The 16841-nt window shown below is 40.2% G+C and overlaps 1 protein-coding gene across 1 annotated transcript in view; it reads left to right on the top strand.

Annotated features, from left to right (window-relative positions):
• The window catches only part of appbp2 (amyloid beta precursor protein (cytoplasmic tail) binding protein 2), a 91713-nt gene that overhangs the window by 42910 nt on the left and 31962 nt on the right, over positions 1 to 16841 (top strand). Inside the window, exons 3-4 of the mRNA XM_068010362.1 lie at positions 10649 to 10800; positions 15218 to 15341. Coding sequence (XP_067866463.1) covers positions 10649 to 10800; positions 15218 to 15341 — 276 coding nt within the window. The remainder of the gene's footprint in view (positions 1 to 10648; positions 10801 to 15217; positions 15342 to 16841) is intronic.

Genomic DNA, 16841 nt, shown 5'->3' with positions numbered 1-16841 from the left:
CCAGGATGGGAGGAGTGCACTGTTAATTCAGTCCACTTCTCCACAGGTCACAACATTTTAAAAAATGTTCCCACTTACTGAAACCGTTAATCGATGCACTAGTTTCCCCAGAATAGAACACACTAACTAGGTTTCTTTACTGAACAACAAAGTTAACACTTGATTATAAAACAAATCTTAACTAGTAAAGTAAAACAAATACACTAATCAAATTTTAAAAAATCCAACATTACATTTTTTGGAAGTCTCTTTTCTACCTTAACCGAAATTTAAAGTCCCTTTTTACCATAGTCCCTTCACATGCACACACTCTTACAGATTAAAAAAAACACACTTGGGCAGATCACTTGTCCGCCCCTGAAGAAAATAGTTGATGAGACATGAAGAAACCAATATTGAATGGAAAGAATATTTAAAATCAAAGATTGTGCATTGGACTGCACCAAACTGGTACACAGTCCAACCTCCGAGCTAGAGGCCTGCTTTAGCTCAGGAAAAAGAATCTGACCAAACCACAGTGGACCCAAGCCTGACCCAGCCCGAGTCTCTCCGAATTTGCCCCAAACCCGCCACTACTCGACCTGACCCGAGCCCAACCCAACCATCCCTTTACTTGCCTTCCTGACACCGAACCTGCAAGAAGCTGCAGCGCATGTGCAATGATGTCATAATGACATCACTCGCTCACTTCACAGACTCTGTTGCATCCCAGACTCCCAGTTCAGGTAAGTGTTTTTAATTTTTACTACTTGCCAGCAGAGCACTTACTGTGTGTGTCCGGCCCGACTCGACCCGACCTGAACCTGACTCATATCGTCAGGTCCCATTAGGTTCGGATCGAGTAGCAGGCCTCTACTCCGAGCACATGCAGGCAGGTCTCTAGAATCTTCCAGAATAGTTCTCTTCGGGCAGTGTTGAAAAGTAATATTTAGCAGGCTTTTCTCAAATACAGGAAACCAGATGAATCGCAGAATCTTTTAGGGAATTGCGGGAAAGCGAGCTGGGTTGTCGGCTTCTGTTCTTCTTGGCATTCTCTACCTCCTTCTATCCTCCTTTTGACACTTCAACAGCACTTGACTTTTATCTCCCTCCAGGAGGTAAAACTCCACACACACACACACACACACACACACACACACACACACACACACACACATTTTCTGCCCCTGTTACCAGGGTTTCTGTTGCAAGCCTAACCCAAGCCACGTGACAGCCGGCAATACTGTTGCCAATCCCGCTCTGTGTCCTCTTGATTAACAAAAACTGATCCAAAAATTCCTTTAAAAATATTTAACAAAAAAGAATCACTTTCATAACAGTATGAAGTCCATACATAACTTTGCCCCATCTTGTGCACCGCTTACAAGAATTTACTCCCAGACCTCCACTAGTATCATTGTTCCCACCCTGGAAATGCTTGACTTGCCTGATGAGGACCCCTGTTATCCCAATTTACTACTTTGATTCTGCCTCCTGCCTTTTTTCTTTCTTCCTCCTCCCCCTTTGTCCTCCAATGCACAATTTTTGACTTTAAATATTCTTCCCATTCAATATTGGTTTCTTCTTGTGTTGGGTCAATTTTGAAATCAAGAAAATTGCCAGTAGTTTAGAAAAAATATAATACAGGCCTTGGTTTAATTATCTACTTTTGATTGCAAATTACAGAAAAAGAAGCAACATCAGAAGCTGTGTACATAGGCATGTTTATTTGTATAAGCATGTCCTATTTTGAGCAGAAGCTAAACTTGGTTTTGCAAGTAAAAGGAGCTATTTTTGCTAAGATCAGAACACGGAATTTGTAAGATCCCCTAAATTTCTGAGCTCTAAAAATACATAATTTTCAAGTGTCTGGTTTTGCGCATTATAGAGTACTGATGCTGCTGTGCACAGTGGCGAGAGCAGTTGATATTCAAGTCAGCTGAAAAAGGTGTTCCAATTATTTTATTGCTTGATCTTCTGATGTCATTCGATGTGGATTTTCTTCTGTAGAGGGGCGAAGGAGGCCAAAACTCCATTTTTGCAGATCATTTTCATATTTTAAAAAAACATTTCAATTGTAGTAAAGCTGAAATTAAAAGGCAGCTTTATTCTAAGTGTGCATGGTTGTCGTCTTACCCCCACCCTTGCTTGCTTCAGTAAATGTAGCTCAAGAAGATGCAACACGCTGTATTTTTTTGCGTTATTCTTCGTGGTTAGCAGGGGTGAGGGTAGAGGTGCAGACATGGTTTATTGTTCCTGTCAGTTGTAGGCAATTTTATTTGTGAAACTTGTTTATACTGAATGGATGCATGTTAAGTTTGTTTACTGAAACTGAATAGCTGTCTTAAATTTTAATTTTAGATCCAGCTTAAGCAGTGTACATTTTCCAGACCATTCTGCATAACTAGATAATTTTTCTAGGTTGTGAATTTTTGTGTAACCCAATTGATGTGGCACTGAAACAACAGGATCCAGTGCCAATAGCTTGTGGTTGCAGAATGATCAGCTCTTCCACTAGAAGTTATTGTTCACACTAAATGCCTGCCATTAGTCATTCTAGTTTGGCTAAATATTTAAACTTCACAGGTAGCTGCAGAAGGTTGCTGTTGTTGAGACACACACACACATTCACACTGGAGGAAATTGGATTATTATCTGAAAAGAAAATGTGCAGGGCTATGGGGAGAAGGGGAAGTGGCTGCTTTGGAGAACCAGCACAGACACGACTGGCCAAATGGGCTGATTGTGATTTATCTTGTGTGCAAATATAATGCATGTATATAAAATGATTATCTTAGCTTCTGGTCAAAAAAAACTATATTTAAAAAAAAAAGTCCATCTGCTGTAAAATATCTCAACAGTCACCATGTAGTCAGTGAGGGATTTGATTTTGTGTTGCCTACTCCCACTGACCACCTCCAAGCGCTTACCCATTGTCTCTCGAGATAAGGAGGCCAAAGATTGACTCCCTACACTACAATTCCTGCAGAGTGTGGGGAACTGGGAGTTGGAAAGTGGCAAGTTGCATTTCCTGCAAGCAAGTCACTTATACCTGCACTTACGAATCTTTGATCCTCTGTTTGCTATGATACTTAATTGTTGATCAACTTAACCACTCCCTACCCTCCATTTCTGATGCTCTTCTCCCCAGTAACTCTTAGTCTTGTATACAAAGTATGTACACTGCAGGTGACTTTGGGCACTTTTCTTACGGTGGTGAGATCGTCGGGAAAAATTTGAACATTTCCCTATTAAAGCACGAACAAAACATGTAGACCAAGTACTCCATTTATACAATTGTTATCAGCTATATCTTACCTTTTTCCTGTTTTGACTGCCAACATAATTGTAATTTTTGATCTGCTCTGACCCCATGGGATATTTTTGTATGTGCACTTTTAAACTTACCAACTCGCTCAATTTCATAGGGTAACAGGGACCTTGTGTACTTTCTTTGTTTTATTGGGTTATTTTTTCTGTATTTTCTTGAGCTGAAATTCAATTCCATATTTAGGTAGGAACAGAAATTGACCGATACTGGTTGAGTGTGTCAATTTTTTTCTTAAACATGCTTAAGAAAAAGTGTTCATATTAGGGAATAGAGTGTTTTGGTAGTCAGAAGTGAGCAAACCCACATCATGTCACATAGCGTGATGAAAAGCAAGGATCTCTGTTCACTGCCTCCTCTAGATAATCTCTCAAACTCTGTGTACCAGTGTGACATTTCCGTTCTTCATATCCATCATTCTTATGTCCTAATGTGATTGCTGAAATTGTGTGGAATTAGAACAAAAGTGGCTACGTGAACCTGCATCACAAGGGATTTGGCTGAACTCATTTCAGTTTATAGCTGGCACAAAGGATTTTATGCAATTAGGCTGAATTTCAACCAATATTTGCTTCTTGACTTTGATTCTGGTTGTGACTGACTGATCACCCACCCACAAAACGGGCATCGATATCCTGTTTATAAAAAGATGGTAACTTTTGCCTCTGTTTATATTGTCGCTGGAAATGCGGGTGCCTCATTTACCTTCCAGCCATCTGCTGCTGTTAGAGCTACTGTCAACTGTCCTGAGTCAGATACATAGCTGGAAGAGTATAAATTGTTTAGAAGAGACAGTATCCGGAGGAAAGAGGCACTGTGATAGTACATACATTATCCAGTCCTGAGGCACAAGTGAGAGAGTATATCTTAAACAAAAAGCGACAGATACTAAATCATCTTTTGGCTAGAATTAATAGATGGTACCAGAATAAGCTGTTACAGAGGGTATCCTCTAAACCGGCATGCCAGGATGAAAGATTTGATGTGGGACTGAGGGATAAGGATGGCAACTGCAAAAGGATGAACTATAGTGGTTGGAGATTTTAAGTTGCCAGAAATTGACTCGGACAGTATTGCCCCTACTGGTAAGACCGGCTAGGGGTTTCTAGAGTTGATGAAAGACTGTCTTATGACAGTTTGTAAAAGAGCCAACAAGGGGAGAAAACACCCTAGAATGGTTACAGCACAGAAGGAGGCCATTTGGATCATTCTGTCAATGTACCACTGTCTCTCTCCACCACAGGAAACAAACACTTGATGCCGAGCACATCTGTGCGATCATCCATTAACTTTCTCAACCCTAGTGAATTAAGCCCTAATTTCTCGAATATCTCTTTTTATAGCTGTAACCCATCTGTCTGATAATGTTGTAGTGCATCTGTGTTCCACCTTTTTTTCCTCATTTTACATCCTATCTACAATGAGGCATCCAAAATTATACACAGCACTCAATAGTAGCGTAAAGTCTTGCACAAGCTTGACATTGCCTCTTTTGCATTCTATATCGTATACCACTAGATACAAACTAAGGATTTACATTTTTATGGTCTTGTGGTGTCACCTTTCTTAATAATCTCTGCTCTACTCCATTTACAACCTTACCATTTACGATATTTCTCTGGTCTTCCAAAATGTATGACTTCATATTTTTCTATATCAAACTACATCTGTCACCTTATCTAGTCCTTCTACAGTCTTTTGCAATTTCATATGCCCATTTCGATGTCATGAGCCAATTTCAGTATTCCCTCATTTAAGTCCAGATAGTAAATGACTCTATGTGGCCGGAATTTTACATGGAGGCGGAAGCCCCGTCCATTGGCTTAAAAATCAGGGGAGAGCCTGCTTCCGATGAGCCTGGAAGCCACATAGCGATGATTTTTTCCCCCCTTTTGGTTATTTTTTGAATGGCCTAGGCCCTTTAATTGGCCTAGGGCGGGCCTTCTGCCCCTCCAAGAGCTGCCAGCCAATCAGCGGACTCGCAGGTCTTCAGTTTCAGCAGCGCCACCGGGAGCGGTGTCCATTGCTGGGACTGCACCCAGGGTGGGGAGCAGCCTGGTTGCTGGCCCCGAGAAAGGTAAGTGGAGTTTCGGGCCTTGCCGGTGACTATCAGCTGGGCCCTGGCAAGGGGGGTGGGGGTCAATCAGGAGGGCAGGGTGAGGTGCTCTACCAGGGGCAGCTTGTGTTGGGGGTCCCTTTTTGGGGCACAGGGTACCTGATCAGAGGAGAGTCCTTCCCTGCCATCTGGGCCTGCAAGGAGGCTGCCAGGCATTATCGGGTGGCCTTCTTGGCTGTCGGTGCCTGACCACCGCTGGTAAAATAGCGGTGGAGGGAGGAGGCCCTCGAGGGGCAATTAATTGGCCATTTAAGGGCCTCAATTGGCTTTAGGCGGGCAAGTCGTTTGCCACCTCCCTCGCTGCTGGTAAAATTGCAGCGGGGGTGGGTAGACAACGGGAACGGCATTCCCCGCCTCCCACTCGATTTCTATGCCCTCCCTCCAGTCCACGCCCGGGAGGGGCTTAAAATTCCAGCCTATGACTCTGGATATTTCAGTCTACTGTATGGAGCTGAATTGGTAAAAGAAGCTTCTGCTTCTGTATAGCACCTGCTGTCTACAGATTGATTAAAATATGTCAAAATGTTGAATGACTTCCCAATGAGTAAATGTGGCACAAAGCCATACAACCAGTAGGATGGCAATTTAGGTGCTGCAGTTGGCTTCAATTCCTCTAGGTTAAGGAAGAAAGAAATACCTATTATCTCATGTATCGGGGCTCATGTATAGAAAGTGACCGCTTGGACAAGTGGTTGAAGAGCTGTTGGCACCACAGAATCATTCTCTGGAAACATCTGTGTCTTCAGAAGAGGAGGGAGTGAGAAAAAAATGTGTTTCAGTTTCAAAATTAATTTGTCAATGTAGTATTTGAATATTATCTATTAACACAGAAATTAAATATTCAAAGTTAGGAAATTGATACTGACCTGTTAATTTTAGAGGAGCGAGAGAGGCAGGCCACAAGGAAATTATCAAAGCATTGTTAGTACTTGAAATTAACCATTGAAACCTTTTTTACGTGGGCTTTATGCAGTTTATCTTGCTGTTTAACTTATCTGTACCCTATTTTCCTCTGTCTTAAAGCAAGTTAAGTGGTTATGTGATCCACATTGTCTATAGATCCTCTTTTTTTAAAAAAAAAAGAAAATCAATACTGAACCACAAGCAAGAGTTTCTATGATTCTATTTGATGTACTGCAATCCATTGCCTTAGCCCAAGGTTGGTTCAAAGTCCAGGCAGTGAGTGCAGCAGTCCTTGCTGTACTGGATGTTCCTGGGAATTCATGTGAAACCTTTGCCTTTGTAGACACACTTTTTGGAAGAAACAACAAAGGCAAAGCAATCCTGACTTCAAAAAACAGAACATACCGACGACTGTCATTAGGAACAAATGTGTGTTGTGGCAGTGTGACTTACCACAATGATTGCTACACTGACTACACTTCAGAAGTACTTCACTGTCAGTAACATCTTGAGGTTTTGAAAGGTGTTTATAGAAATGTCAGTTTATTTTAGGTTACATTAGCCTTCAGGATTGAAGTGGAACATAACCATTCGGTATACTGCCTAGCCTTTTAAAATTTCTTCTCGCACGTTATGGCAGGATGTACAAATTTTCTGCTCTTCACTGACACTTTCCATTCTCTCAGTAAAGATTAAAGCAAGTGATAGTACAGTCAAGTCTTTTGCGTCTTCTCTGTACTGCTGGAGTCCAATATGTGTTTGGCAAGCTCCTCTGATATATTTTTTGCAACATCTTGGCCGCTCACTTTTAACTCTGAACAGAAGAGGGTGCTTCTCGGATCTGTCCATATGGGCACCCAGAAGAGTTGAGCATTCCTTGTTCCGTTTCCCACCAGTGCATTTCCTGTTGTGAAAGGTGTGAGTCCTACCTGGAAGAAGCTTCCAGAAAAGGCCCATGTTTTTGAAATAGTGCAGGTAGAGATGACAAAAGCCATCTGTTCATGATTTCTGGGATCACTTTTTATTAGCTTCAGCAACCATTTTCTTATGACTTACAGCATGAATGTTTTCTGTCTTTTGCTCCGTCCCAAGTTGACAGTGATTGCTAAACCTGATGCCTTCAGTGATCAGTGATAGCGTTTTCCAATAAAATTTGTTCTGACATTTCAAGGCTTTTATCGCACACTATCTTCAACCATTCAAGATATTCTGCTGCCAACATGGTTGAATTGAGAAGTATATAACTGTTTCATTTATCTTCTGAAATCTCCATTTCTAAACCCTTTCAGGACAGAACTCCAATTTTGTTTTGACTTTGTTGATGGCTACTTGAATGATGCCATATTCTTTTGTTTGTCTAATCTGACTTTTTTTTTTGTCCAGAGCAGTGATACTCGTGGCTCAAATTTCGATCTGCTTTTTAAAAATTTGATTCTTGTCTCAAAAATAACACACCCTATGGGTGTTAAAATATTGTACCTGTAACATCCTTCCCTAAATAAGTGCCCATTGTGAGAAGCCCTGCTTTTGGAAGCAGATGGAATAATTAAGAGATTGTAGATAAGGTACTCTACTACTGTCTACTGCAAGCCTACTGTCACTTGTCAATATAGCCGTTGGGATTGCTGTAGCTCCGCCGGCTATAAGATTGGCCTTACGAGTAGGGCCCAAGCCATTTGCTCACCGTGCAAGCTTCACGCTGAAATAGGACGCATCAAACCTATCCTGTGGTATAATGGCTACCCCGTTCAGATCATTTCTAATTGTGTATCGCACATACTCATGGGCCTAAGGCTGCCACTTTCAGATCTGAAAAGTGTCCAGTCTACCTCAAATTACCCTGGAAGGGTAAGGTGTCTCAAAAAATTCAGCAACAGGTGAAGCTAGCCATTTCACACTGCTACTATGCAGTAGCAACACAAATGGTATTTTCCAGTAACAGGATGCTGTTGTCAAGCCAAAAAGATGTTCTGCCTACCACACAAATGAGTAATGTGGTGCATGAACTCCTGCAATGGTGTGATGTCAGATATGTACACCGTACGTACCCTGTTTGCAAATGACGTTTAATACAGATATTTGAAAGATAGAGACACTGGAAGCAAAAATAGGCGTCATAAGTATATTATAAACAGCACAGAAATGGATGCGGTGGAAAGAGATTTAAACTGATAATTGATTTGGCACTTTGCAATCATAGTGGAGCAGCAATAAACAAAGTGAATAGAATTCTGAATTATATTGCCAAGTCAGAGGATGTCTTGCTAAAATACGAAGTGCCCTGGTCAGACTACACCTTAATCAGTTTTGGTCATCCAGATGTAAGGAAAACATTCAAACCAGAGAATAATGCAAAAAATAGCCCTCAAATATAAGAATTAAATTACATGGAGAGCTTAGAAACTGGAGCTCTTAAACCTTGAAGGAAACTGACTGAGATAGGGCTTTGTAGAAGTATACATAGTGGTACAGTTAAGTAAGCATCAAGTGCTACCTCGATAACCTGAGAATCTGGAACAAGGTTGCATAAATTAAAGGTGATCAAATAATTGAAGACAGATGTCATGCAGTTGATATTTGGAATGATCTTCCGTGTAGAGTGAAAATCTAGATATAATTGGATGACGTGATGGGGCAAGAGGGAGAAGAGCATTTTAAGTGCATCCATCAAAAAAAATCCATGGGTCAAATAGTTGCTCTTATTTTTAATTATGTTGTGAACTATCTATTTCAGTCCTGCTTCTTTATATGCACTGAAACAGTGAGAAAAGGATTGAAGCATCACTGGTTCTTAATTGTACATGTTTGACAAGTATTGGTTTAGTAGGTTAGCATACTTTTCACTCTTTTTTTTTTGGAGCCTGAGGTTGAAACCAGCTGAGACTAAAATGAATAAATAAAATCCTTTTATTTCCCCCCTTCTCTCTGAACAACCCCCTCCCCTACCTCCACCCTCGCAAAAGCAAGGTAAAGTAACAGTCTCAACATTGTGCCTGTTGGGCATAGGCATCCTACCCAAATGATCACTAAGCAGAATAAATTGGCAATATTAGTCATAGACTGCAGGAATACATAGCTGAATAGCACTGATGCAATAAGGATTGGCTGCTTTGGGGCAGCAACATTGAGGAGGTTTACTCTGCATCTCTCCTCCAGTTACCCTGATTTGGGATGCCGACACTGGTTCCAAAACTGGAAGTGTTCTATTCATCAGCACTGCTCTCCCTATTCCTTTTAAGCACAAACATTTGCCAGAAGCATAAAAGCATTACATAGAATTTTGCAGCACACAAACAGACCATTTGATCAAGCATGTCTATGCTCCACATGAGCCTAACTTAATCTCACCCTATCAATATGTCCATCTATTCCATTTTCCCTCGTGTACTTATCTAGTTTCCCCTTAAATACATCTATGCTATTTGCCTCAACCACTTCATATGATAGCAAGTTCCATATTCTCACTGCTCTATCTGAGTAAATAAGTCTGTATTGGTGACTGTCTTCTATTTATTGCCATTAGTTTTAGACTTGCTCACAAGTGGAAAGATCCTGCCTGTTCGTCCTGTCAGATGTCTTCATAATTTTAAAGAGCTCAATTGGATCACATCCCAGTCCTCTCTTTATTCTAGAGAAAGATGCCCCAGTCTATTCAGTCTTTCCTGATGGCTATACGCTTAGTTTTGGTAGTATCCTTGTAAATCTTTTTTGAACTTTCTCCTATGCATGTATATCCTATTTTGTAACTTGGAAACAAGAACTGTGCTAAGTGTAGTCTAACCAAGGTTGTGTAAACATTTAATATAACTTTTCTGCTTTGAAATCTCTCTAGTAAGGAACTCCAGTGCTTTGTACTTTCAATGGCTTTGTTATTCTGTGGTGCTACTTTTAATGACTTGTGAATATGTACCCCTGGATCCCTTTTTCCCTCACCCCCATTTAGAAACTTTTTTTCCCAAAGTGTTGGTGGCCTCCTGATTTCTGCTACCAAAATGCAACACCTCACACCTATGTTGAAATTCATTTGCCACATACATGCCCAGTCTGAAAGTTTATTAATCTTGTCTTGTATTTTGTTGCTGTCATCCTCGGATAAACTCCCTAAGTAGATATCCTGAAATGCAAAACTTGCACCATTTTTGTTGGGACCAAGTGAAGGGATTGAGCGTTTTTCCCTCCAGCAGTTCATAGTCACTGAAAATAAAAGATTTATTTGTATCATTATTATATTTTTATATTAAAAAAGCTAGCTGTAGCAAGGGATCTTTAACTGGTTTAAGATGTACATCAGTCTATGTTTAATGGCATTCTGTCTCTCCCAGACATCTTCTACATCACTGTTTCCAGGCTTTAATGGACCATGGAGTAAAGGTGGCTTCAGTGCTAGCCAATTCCTTCAGCAGGCGCTGCTCATACATAGAAGAGTCGGATGCCCATGTGAAAGAGAAGGCAATCCAATTTGGATTTGTTTTAGGTAAGAAATTATTTTAAATAGTTTTAAGGATGGATTGGAAAGATGAAACCAGTTTGAGGGGGGAAAATATATTTGGACCATGGTATAAAGGTAGACTGTGTGCTGGCTAATTCTTACAGGCACTGTTTGGTATCCATCATGCATCTGCATTGTTTTCCCATTGCATTTGGAATTTTAAGATTGCTGAACCAGTTTAGTTTTGATTCTGTTGTACTAACCATTCTCATTCCTTTTGTAAATTTTAGGACCAAGGTAAATGCACAAATTTTATGTATGTGATAGGCAGATTTTTTAGCTGCATTCTTCAGGCATTATTTGCAAACTTTGAAATGTTATGCTTGAGCTTTTCACTCTAGTCTTTTCTGGCTTGAGTAAACTATTGCTATGATAGTGGCCAAAAATTTGGGTGAATTTGCAAGTTAAGAGTCCTTGCTGATATCTGTACATTCTCCATGTTTTTCATAATTTTAACGCAAGAGATTTACATCCTTTCTTTCATCACAAAGAACAGTTTGTGGTAATCATGTGGCATTGACTTTAAGCTTAATCTACAATTTTTCTTACAATCAAAAAAGATACTGACATTCCATATAGTTTGATATTGAAAAGTTTAAATAACAACATACACTTCGGTCAAAGATAAAATTGCCGTGACTACTGGTTGTAGATTGTTAGAGGGCATATTTGTGCATCGTTGCATCTGAAAAAGAATGAAGAATGAGTAGGTGTTTGTTTTAACGAATTCAGTTTTGTTCTGTCTATTCATAAGAGGGAAAGATTGAAGAAATGTAAATAGAATCACTTCAAAATTGACAGCCACTTTGCTGGCAGGTATTGCAACAGTCATTTAGGAAGTTGTAGCTTAGTAATATCTAATTTTTAAAAAAAAATTGGTTCACCTTTCTGACCGTTGGCTTTCTGACCATTGGTTTATAAGTAACTCAAATATAACTGATTTATTTGGCCTGATTTCCAGAAGATCTATGTTGTTAGTGTTGGCTCTGTCCTGTGCCATGTTAGAAAACGCATCTTGCACCTTTTCAGTTTAAAGTGTAACTTGGCCAGACCATTAGGATTTTAAAAATTGACATTGCAGTTTCTGTTAAAGATTTCCTTTGTCCTTTTATTTTGACAACCTGTTGACTGAACTAATGTGTGCTTCTGTGTGAGGAAGTTGCAGTTAATGGAACAAAAATTCTCTCTGGTCAGCGTGACATTTGATGGCTCGTTGATTTTTTCACTAAAATTGTGTGGCCACCCAAAACGTGATTTCGATAGGTTTAAAACAAACCTATCATAAGTTACTTATCAGTGAGGAGGGGCTTTTTGCCTCGACCATCTGGAATTGTAGAAATAATTACAATTGATCATTGGACCTCCTGAGTTTGGATTTCATCAGACATTGCAATCACAAAAGATTTGGATTTGATCTGAATTGTAAGAAGCTGACTGAATCAGGCATAGTTAGTGTAGCCTTTCACCATGCTTTCAGTTCACTTAACCAAACTGGATTTGTCATGGCAACAAAGCAGAACTCCAAGTAACTGAAATGTTCATGTTAATCAAGTTGCAGCAAATTATATCTTTTAAATGTAAAACTTAATTCAAGCCTATAGTTGGAAGGTTGAAGGGAGCAATTATTTTGTTACTTGTGTAGTTTCATCTTGCCTTAGAATCATTGAATATTACAATAAAGAAGGATGTCATTCCAGTTAATGGTGCCTGTGCCGGCTCTCTGTAAGAGCTATTCAATTAGTTCCACATCACTGCTCTTACCCCATAGTGTTGCAGTTTTTCCCCTTCCATATATTTATCCAATATCGTTCTGAAAGTAGCTGTTAAATCTACTTGTACCACCCTTTCAGGCAGTGCATTCCAGATCATCATAACCTGTTGTGTAATTTTTTTCAAGAACATGTGATTGAAGTACAATGAATAAATAAATTTGCTTCTGAAGCAATCAAATGAAAAAAGTTCTGAATTCAGGTACGCCAAATTTGATAAATGAGATGCTGCTGGAGCATGATGCTTAACGTGACAGAAACAGTGTGCGCTGGATGCACCTGTAGAGTTTGCGCTTTGGCCGCAATAGGCAATCTGGGTGCAAATTGCACCGGTTTTGAAGAGTTGCGCCCCCCGGCAATTTTCTGCATATTGCTGAATGCAAGATCTGTCATGAACCAGCATTGTCGGGATGTGTTTTAAAAATCAGTTTTTTCAACAGATTGCTTTTAAAGAATATTCCTTCATATGTTTGAGAGTGATAACTTGGTGTTGTTTGATTTATACAGCTGAAGATGATAGGTTTATCACAAAAGCATTTTTAATCACTGTCAATACATCACCTGTGTGTAATGTGATTTTAAATAGCTGAAAATGACATTTAAAAAAAAATTAAATTCAAAAGGTTTTAAAAAACGAGCCCTTGCACCCAAAAGAGCCAGCTTAATTTTTAGAGCCTCCTTGAAGACCTGTAAATGAGCACAATAGCTGGAGCTTTTGATGATTAATTTGTCCTGGGGGTGCGTGGCTTGTTTTGTGGACATGGCCAGCTTCTAGTGCAGCGGTTTTTAAACAGTGTCTCCTGACAACACAGAACATGCGCAGAGCGATCGTTGATGTCATCAGTGCGTCTGAATGCTTGTCTGTATGAATCTGCACATGTGCGCACCGATGTCACAGTGATGACATCACGCATTATGTCGGCACAGTTTGATGTAACCATGCAATTGAGTGGGCGAGTAACCAACAGGGGGAAGCGGGGGGTTGTGGGCAAGAGAGAGAAGAGGTGGGGTGGGGGAAGTGGGAGAGAATAGCAGGATGGAGTGACGAGCAGATGGGTGGAGGAGGGAGCGACTATTGAGGCAGCGATTGCGGGAGGGAGCAGAGAAGAGAATGCGGCAATCGTTGGGTGGGGGGGGGTGGATGGAGGCGGCAGTCATGGACATTGAGGGGTGAGAAGGTATTGGGTTCAGTTCGCTTTTTTGTCAAATTGAGCAACGCTTTCTTTAATACTGGCAGCTACCTGAGATGTTGCAGCCAGTGACGTTACAGAGGAGGCTGTATTTGAGCATGTGCCATTAGTCCACCACCTAGTCATTGCGTTGTCAGCAAACATAGCCATTTTTAAAATAGCGCAACAGATTACGGAAACCCAATTTGTGCTTGTTGCAATTTGCACCTAAAATTACAAGATCTCAGACCAATTAAGCTGGTGAAATAGAAAGGAATTGTTAGCAACAATGTTTTATAGAAAGTGGATCTTTTGGGACATTGTTCATACTAAGTGAGAGAATATTTGGTAAATGATTTAATTCATAGAGATTCAGGCAGGGGCTAGGGAAGTGAGTAGTTTAGATGGGGGGGGGGCGGGTTGCGGTTACAGAGTGGTTGGGGAGAAAAATTAGGCTTTTTGGAAATATGCATTGAGTAGCGAGAATTCAGAGTGCACTATAAGCGGCATGCACTGTCCATCTCTGCTGAAGGGATTTGGAAAGACGCTTTGTAAAATCCTGCAGGTTTTCATTTCAGTTGTCATTGTTGGACTCTTGCTGCACTGCACTTGGAGATCAGAGAATATATAGTAAACAACATTCACACTTTTGAAATTACCTCTGGAGAAACTGGACGTTTGTGCCTTGCTTTGTTTTAAAAACTTATTTTAAAAGATTCTCTTGCTTTTGATATTCCTAAAAATGCTTTTCCTTTGGTCCTTGTGGATTGAAATTTTCCACTGATGCGGACAAAGGGATGAAACTTAAACTGCAACCCTCTATAATCTTCCTGTCAGTATTTTTGAAAAGAAAATGGAGTTATAGGTACAAATGCAGCTGGAAGAAATAGCTTGATGCCTAGTTTGAATCTCTTCAGCTGAGACTAATGGCTCCTAAACATTTCTAAAAACTCGAGACTTGAGCTTCTCAGATGGATACTTATGTGCCTATTTTGATTTTTGGACTCCTTTTCAGCAGCAATTGGTTTGAGTGTACCTAATTTCAATTCAGGCTCTTAACATCATGACCAGCTCAAAGGAGTATTCCAGCACAGTGAAGCACCCAGTTCTTTACTTCAAATCTGGTGCCTGGTTATTTAAACAACTCATTTTCTCTGGGTTGGTTTGTGGAAGCTAAAGTGCAAAATATTTGGGTGGAATTCATATGCAGGGCAAGTCATTTCAGTTATTTTGGAATAGGTTTTGTGGCAAGTGTTTCAAAAATAACTTTTTAATCGCAAGATATAAAGATGACTAGAAGGCAGATGAGTTTAAATTGTTTGAATACTGCATGAAGACATGCCTCTCGCATGTAAGATACATTTGAAAGCTGTTAGCATATCCATTCATGAGCCAAAGAGGTACATTGTAAAATAAAACCATGCTTAACAATTTTCTGTTTTTTTTCTCTGTCCCTTCCTGCAGGAGGGTTTCTTTCCGATGCAGGCTGGTATAGTGATGCTGAGAAGGTATTCCTTTCTTGTCTGCAGCTATGTTCGCTACATGATGAGGTGCTTCACTGGTTTCGTGCAGTTGAGTGCTGTGTCAGGTGTGTAGTAACTAAAAAATAAATTTGCATTTATATAGCACTTTTCACAACTTCAAGACATTCTAATTCAGTACTTTTGAAGTGTAGTGTTACGGCCATGTGATGAGGGGTGTGGATGGTTCCCATTGTTCAACTCACACCTGACTGCAGCAAGTGTTTTTTTGGTTATTAGAGTTTAACCCCTTTGTGTTTTATTTGTCAAATAAACAGACAGCGACAGGTTTGTAGTTTAAAACAGAAAATCAGTTATTGATCAATACACCTTGTCCAGAAATTGTTGCAACTGCATTCATTTGTGCATGCACACGCGCAGGAAGAGAAAAAAGTGGTAAGTGGGGTAGGTTTTGGGGGTTACGGTAAACATGTTGAATTCTCTCGGAAGTCAAGTTCCTGTTGGTTGCAGGCCTGAGGTTAGTTTCCCTGTTTCTCAGTTGAAAACGGTGGATCATTTCTAATTCACTGCTGCATAAGTAAAGATGCAGAATTCATTCTCAATCTTTCTCTCTCTTTCTCTTCCCCTTCCCCCACCTTCCTTTAAGGTCAAACATGGTTTCACACCTTTGTCTCTGTTGGGAGATGTGGATCTCCCTCCCTGTGGTGACCAACAATGGGCTTGGATGTGGCTATTTCACACCTTTGTTTCAGAAGAACGCATTCAATTCGAAAGTGTCTGTTGATGGGCTCAGGATGAGAATAATCTGGTTGACATTTCCACTTTATACCTTCTTTGTTTCAGAAGAACCCATTCATTTCAGGATGGGTATAATTGACCCCTCCCAGCTCAAAAGGTATTCCTTTGTCCCTGTCAGACAGTTTGAATATACAAAGGCCAGGTCGTTTACCTTCGGCCATTTTGGAGCACATTGTTCACTTTTTTTTAATAAGGTCCATTTTTTTTTAAAAGACAGTCAATTTTTATAATTATTCAGTTTGAATCTATATTTTGTCATCGTTGCACTTCTTGTACATGTGACAGTAGTCACTGTTGTAATCTAGCAAAACATGGCAGCAGTTTGCAGAGAGCAGTGTCACAAACAGCAATCTGTTTTAGTGATGTTGATTGATGGATAAGTATTGGCTAGGACACCTAGGAAATTCCACTTTTCTTCTAAATTGTAGCACGGGGTCTTTGATATCCCAGAGAGGATAAATGTTTCCTCAATTTAATGTCTCATCTGAAAGACGGCACTTCTAACAGAGCATCGCTTCAGTATTGTACTCATTTCAGCCTGGGTTGTGTGCTCAAGTCTGTGGAGTGGGGCTTGAACATACAACCTTCTGACTCAGGTAAGCATGTTACCTCTGAGACAAGGTTAACACAGTGAAATTCAGTACTCTAGTCTGCATGCATAAGGTGAAGGTCATCCACGAGGCACCTTACTGGGGGTATTTGTGTTCTTGTGAAGGGAACACTGTTTGATTTTCTTTGATCCTTTGACCATGGATAGAAGACTTCCTGGCAGACTTCTTTCAATACATGATTCTCACCAGCATGGTCAA

This window comes from Heterodontus francisci, chromosome 30 (genome assembly GCF_036365525.1).
Source record: "Heterodontus francisci isolate sHetFra1 chromosome 30, sHetFra1.hap1, whole genome shotgun sequence".
In the NCBI taxonomy this organism is placed as follows: domain Eukaryota; kingdom Metazoa; phylum Chordata; class Chondrichthyes; order Heterodontiformes; family Heterodontidae; genus Heterodontus; species Heterodontus francisci.
Note: the sequence above shows the minus strand (reverse complement) of the source record. Positions and strands in the feature narration are given on the sequence as shown.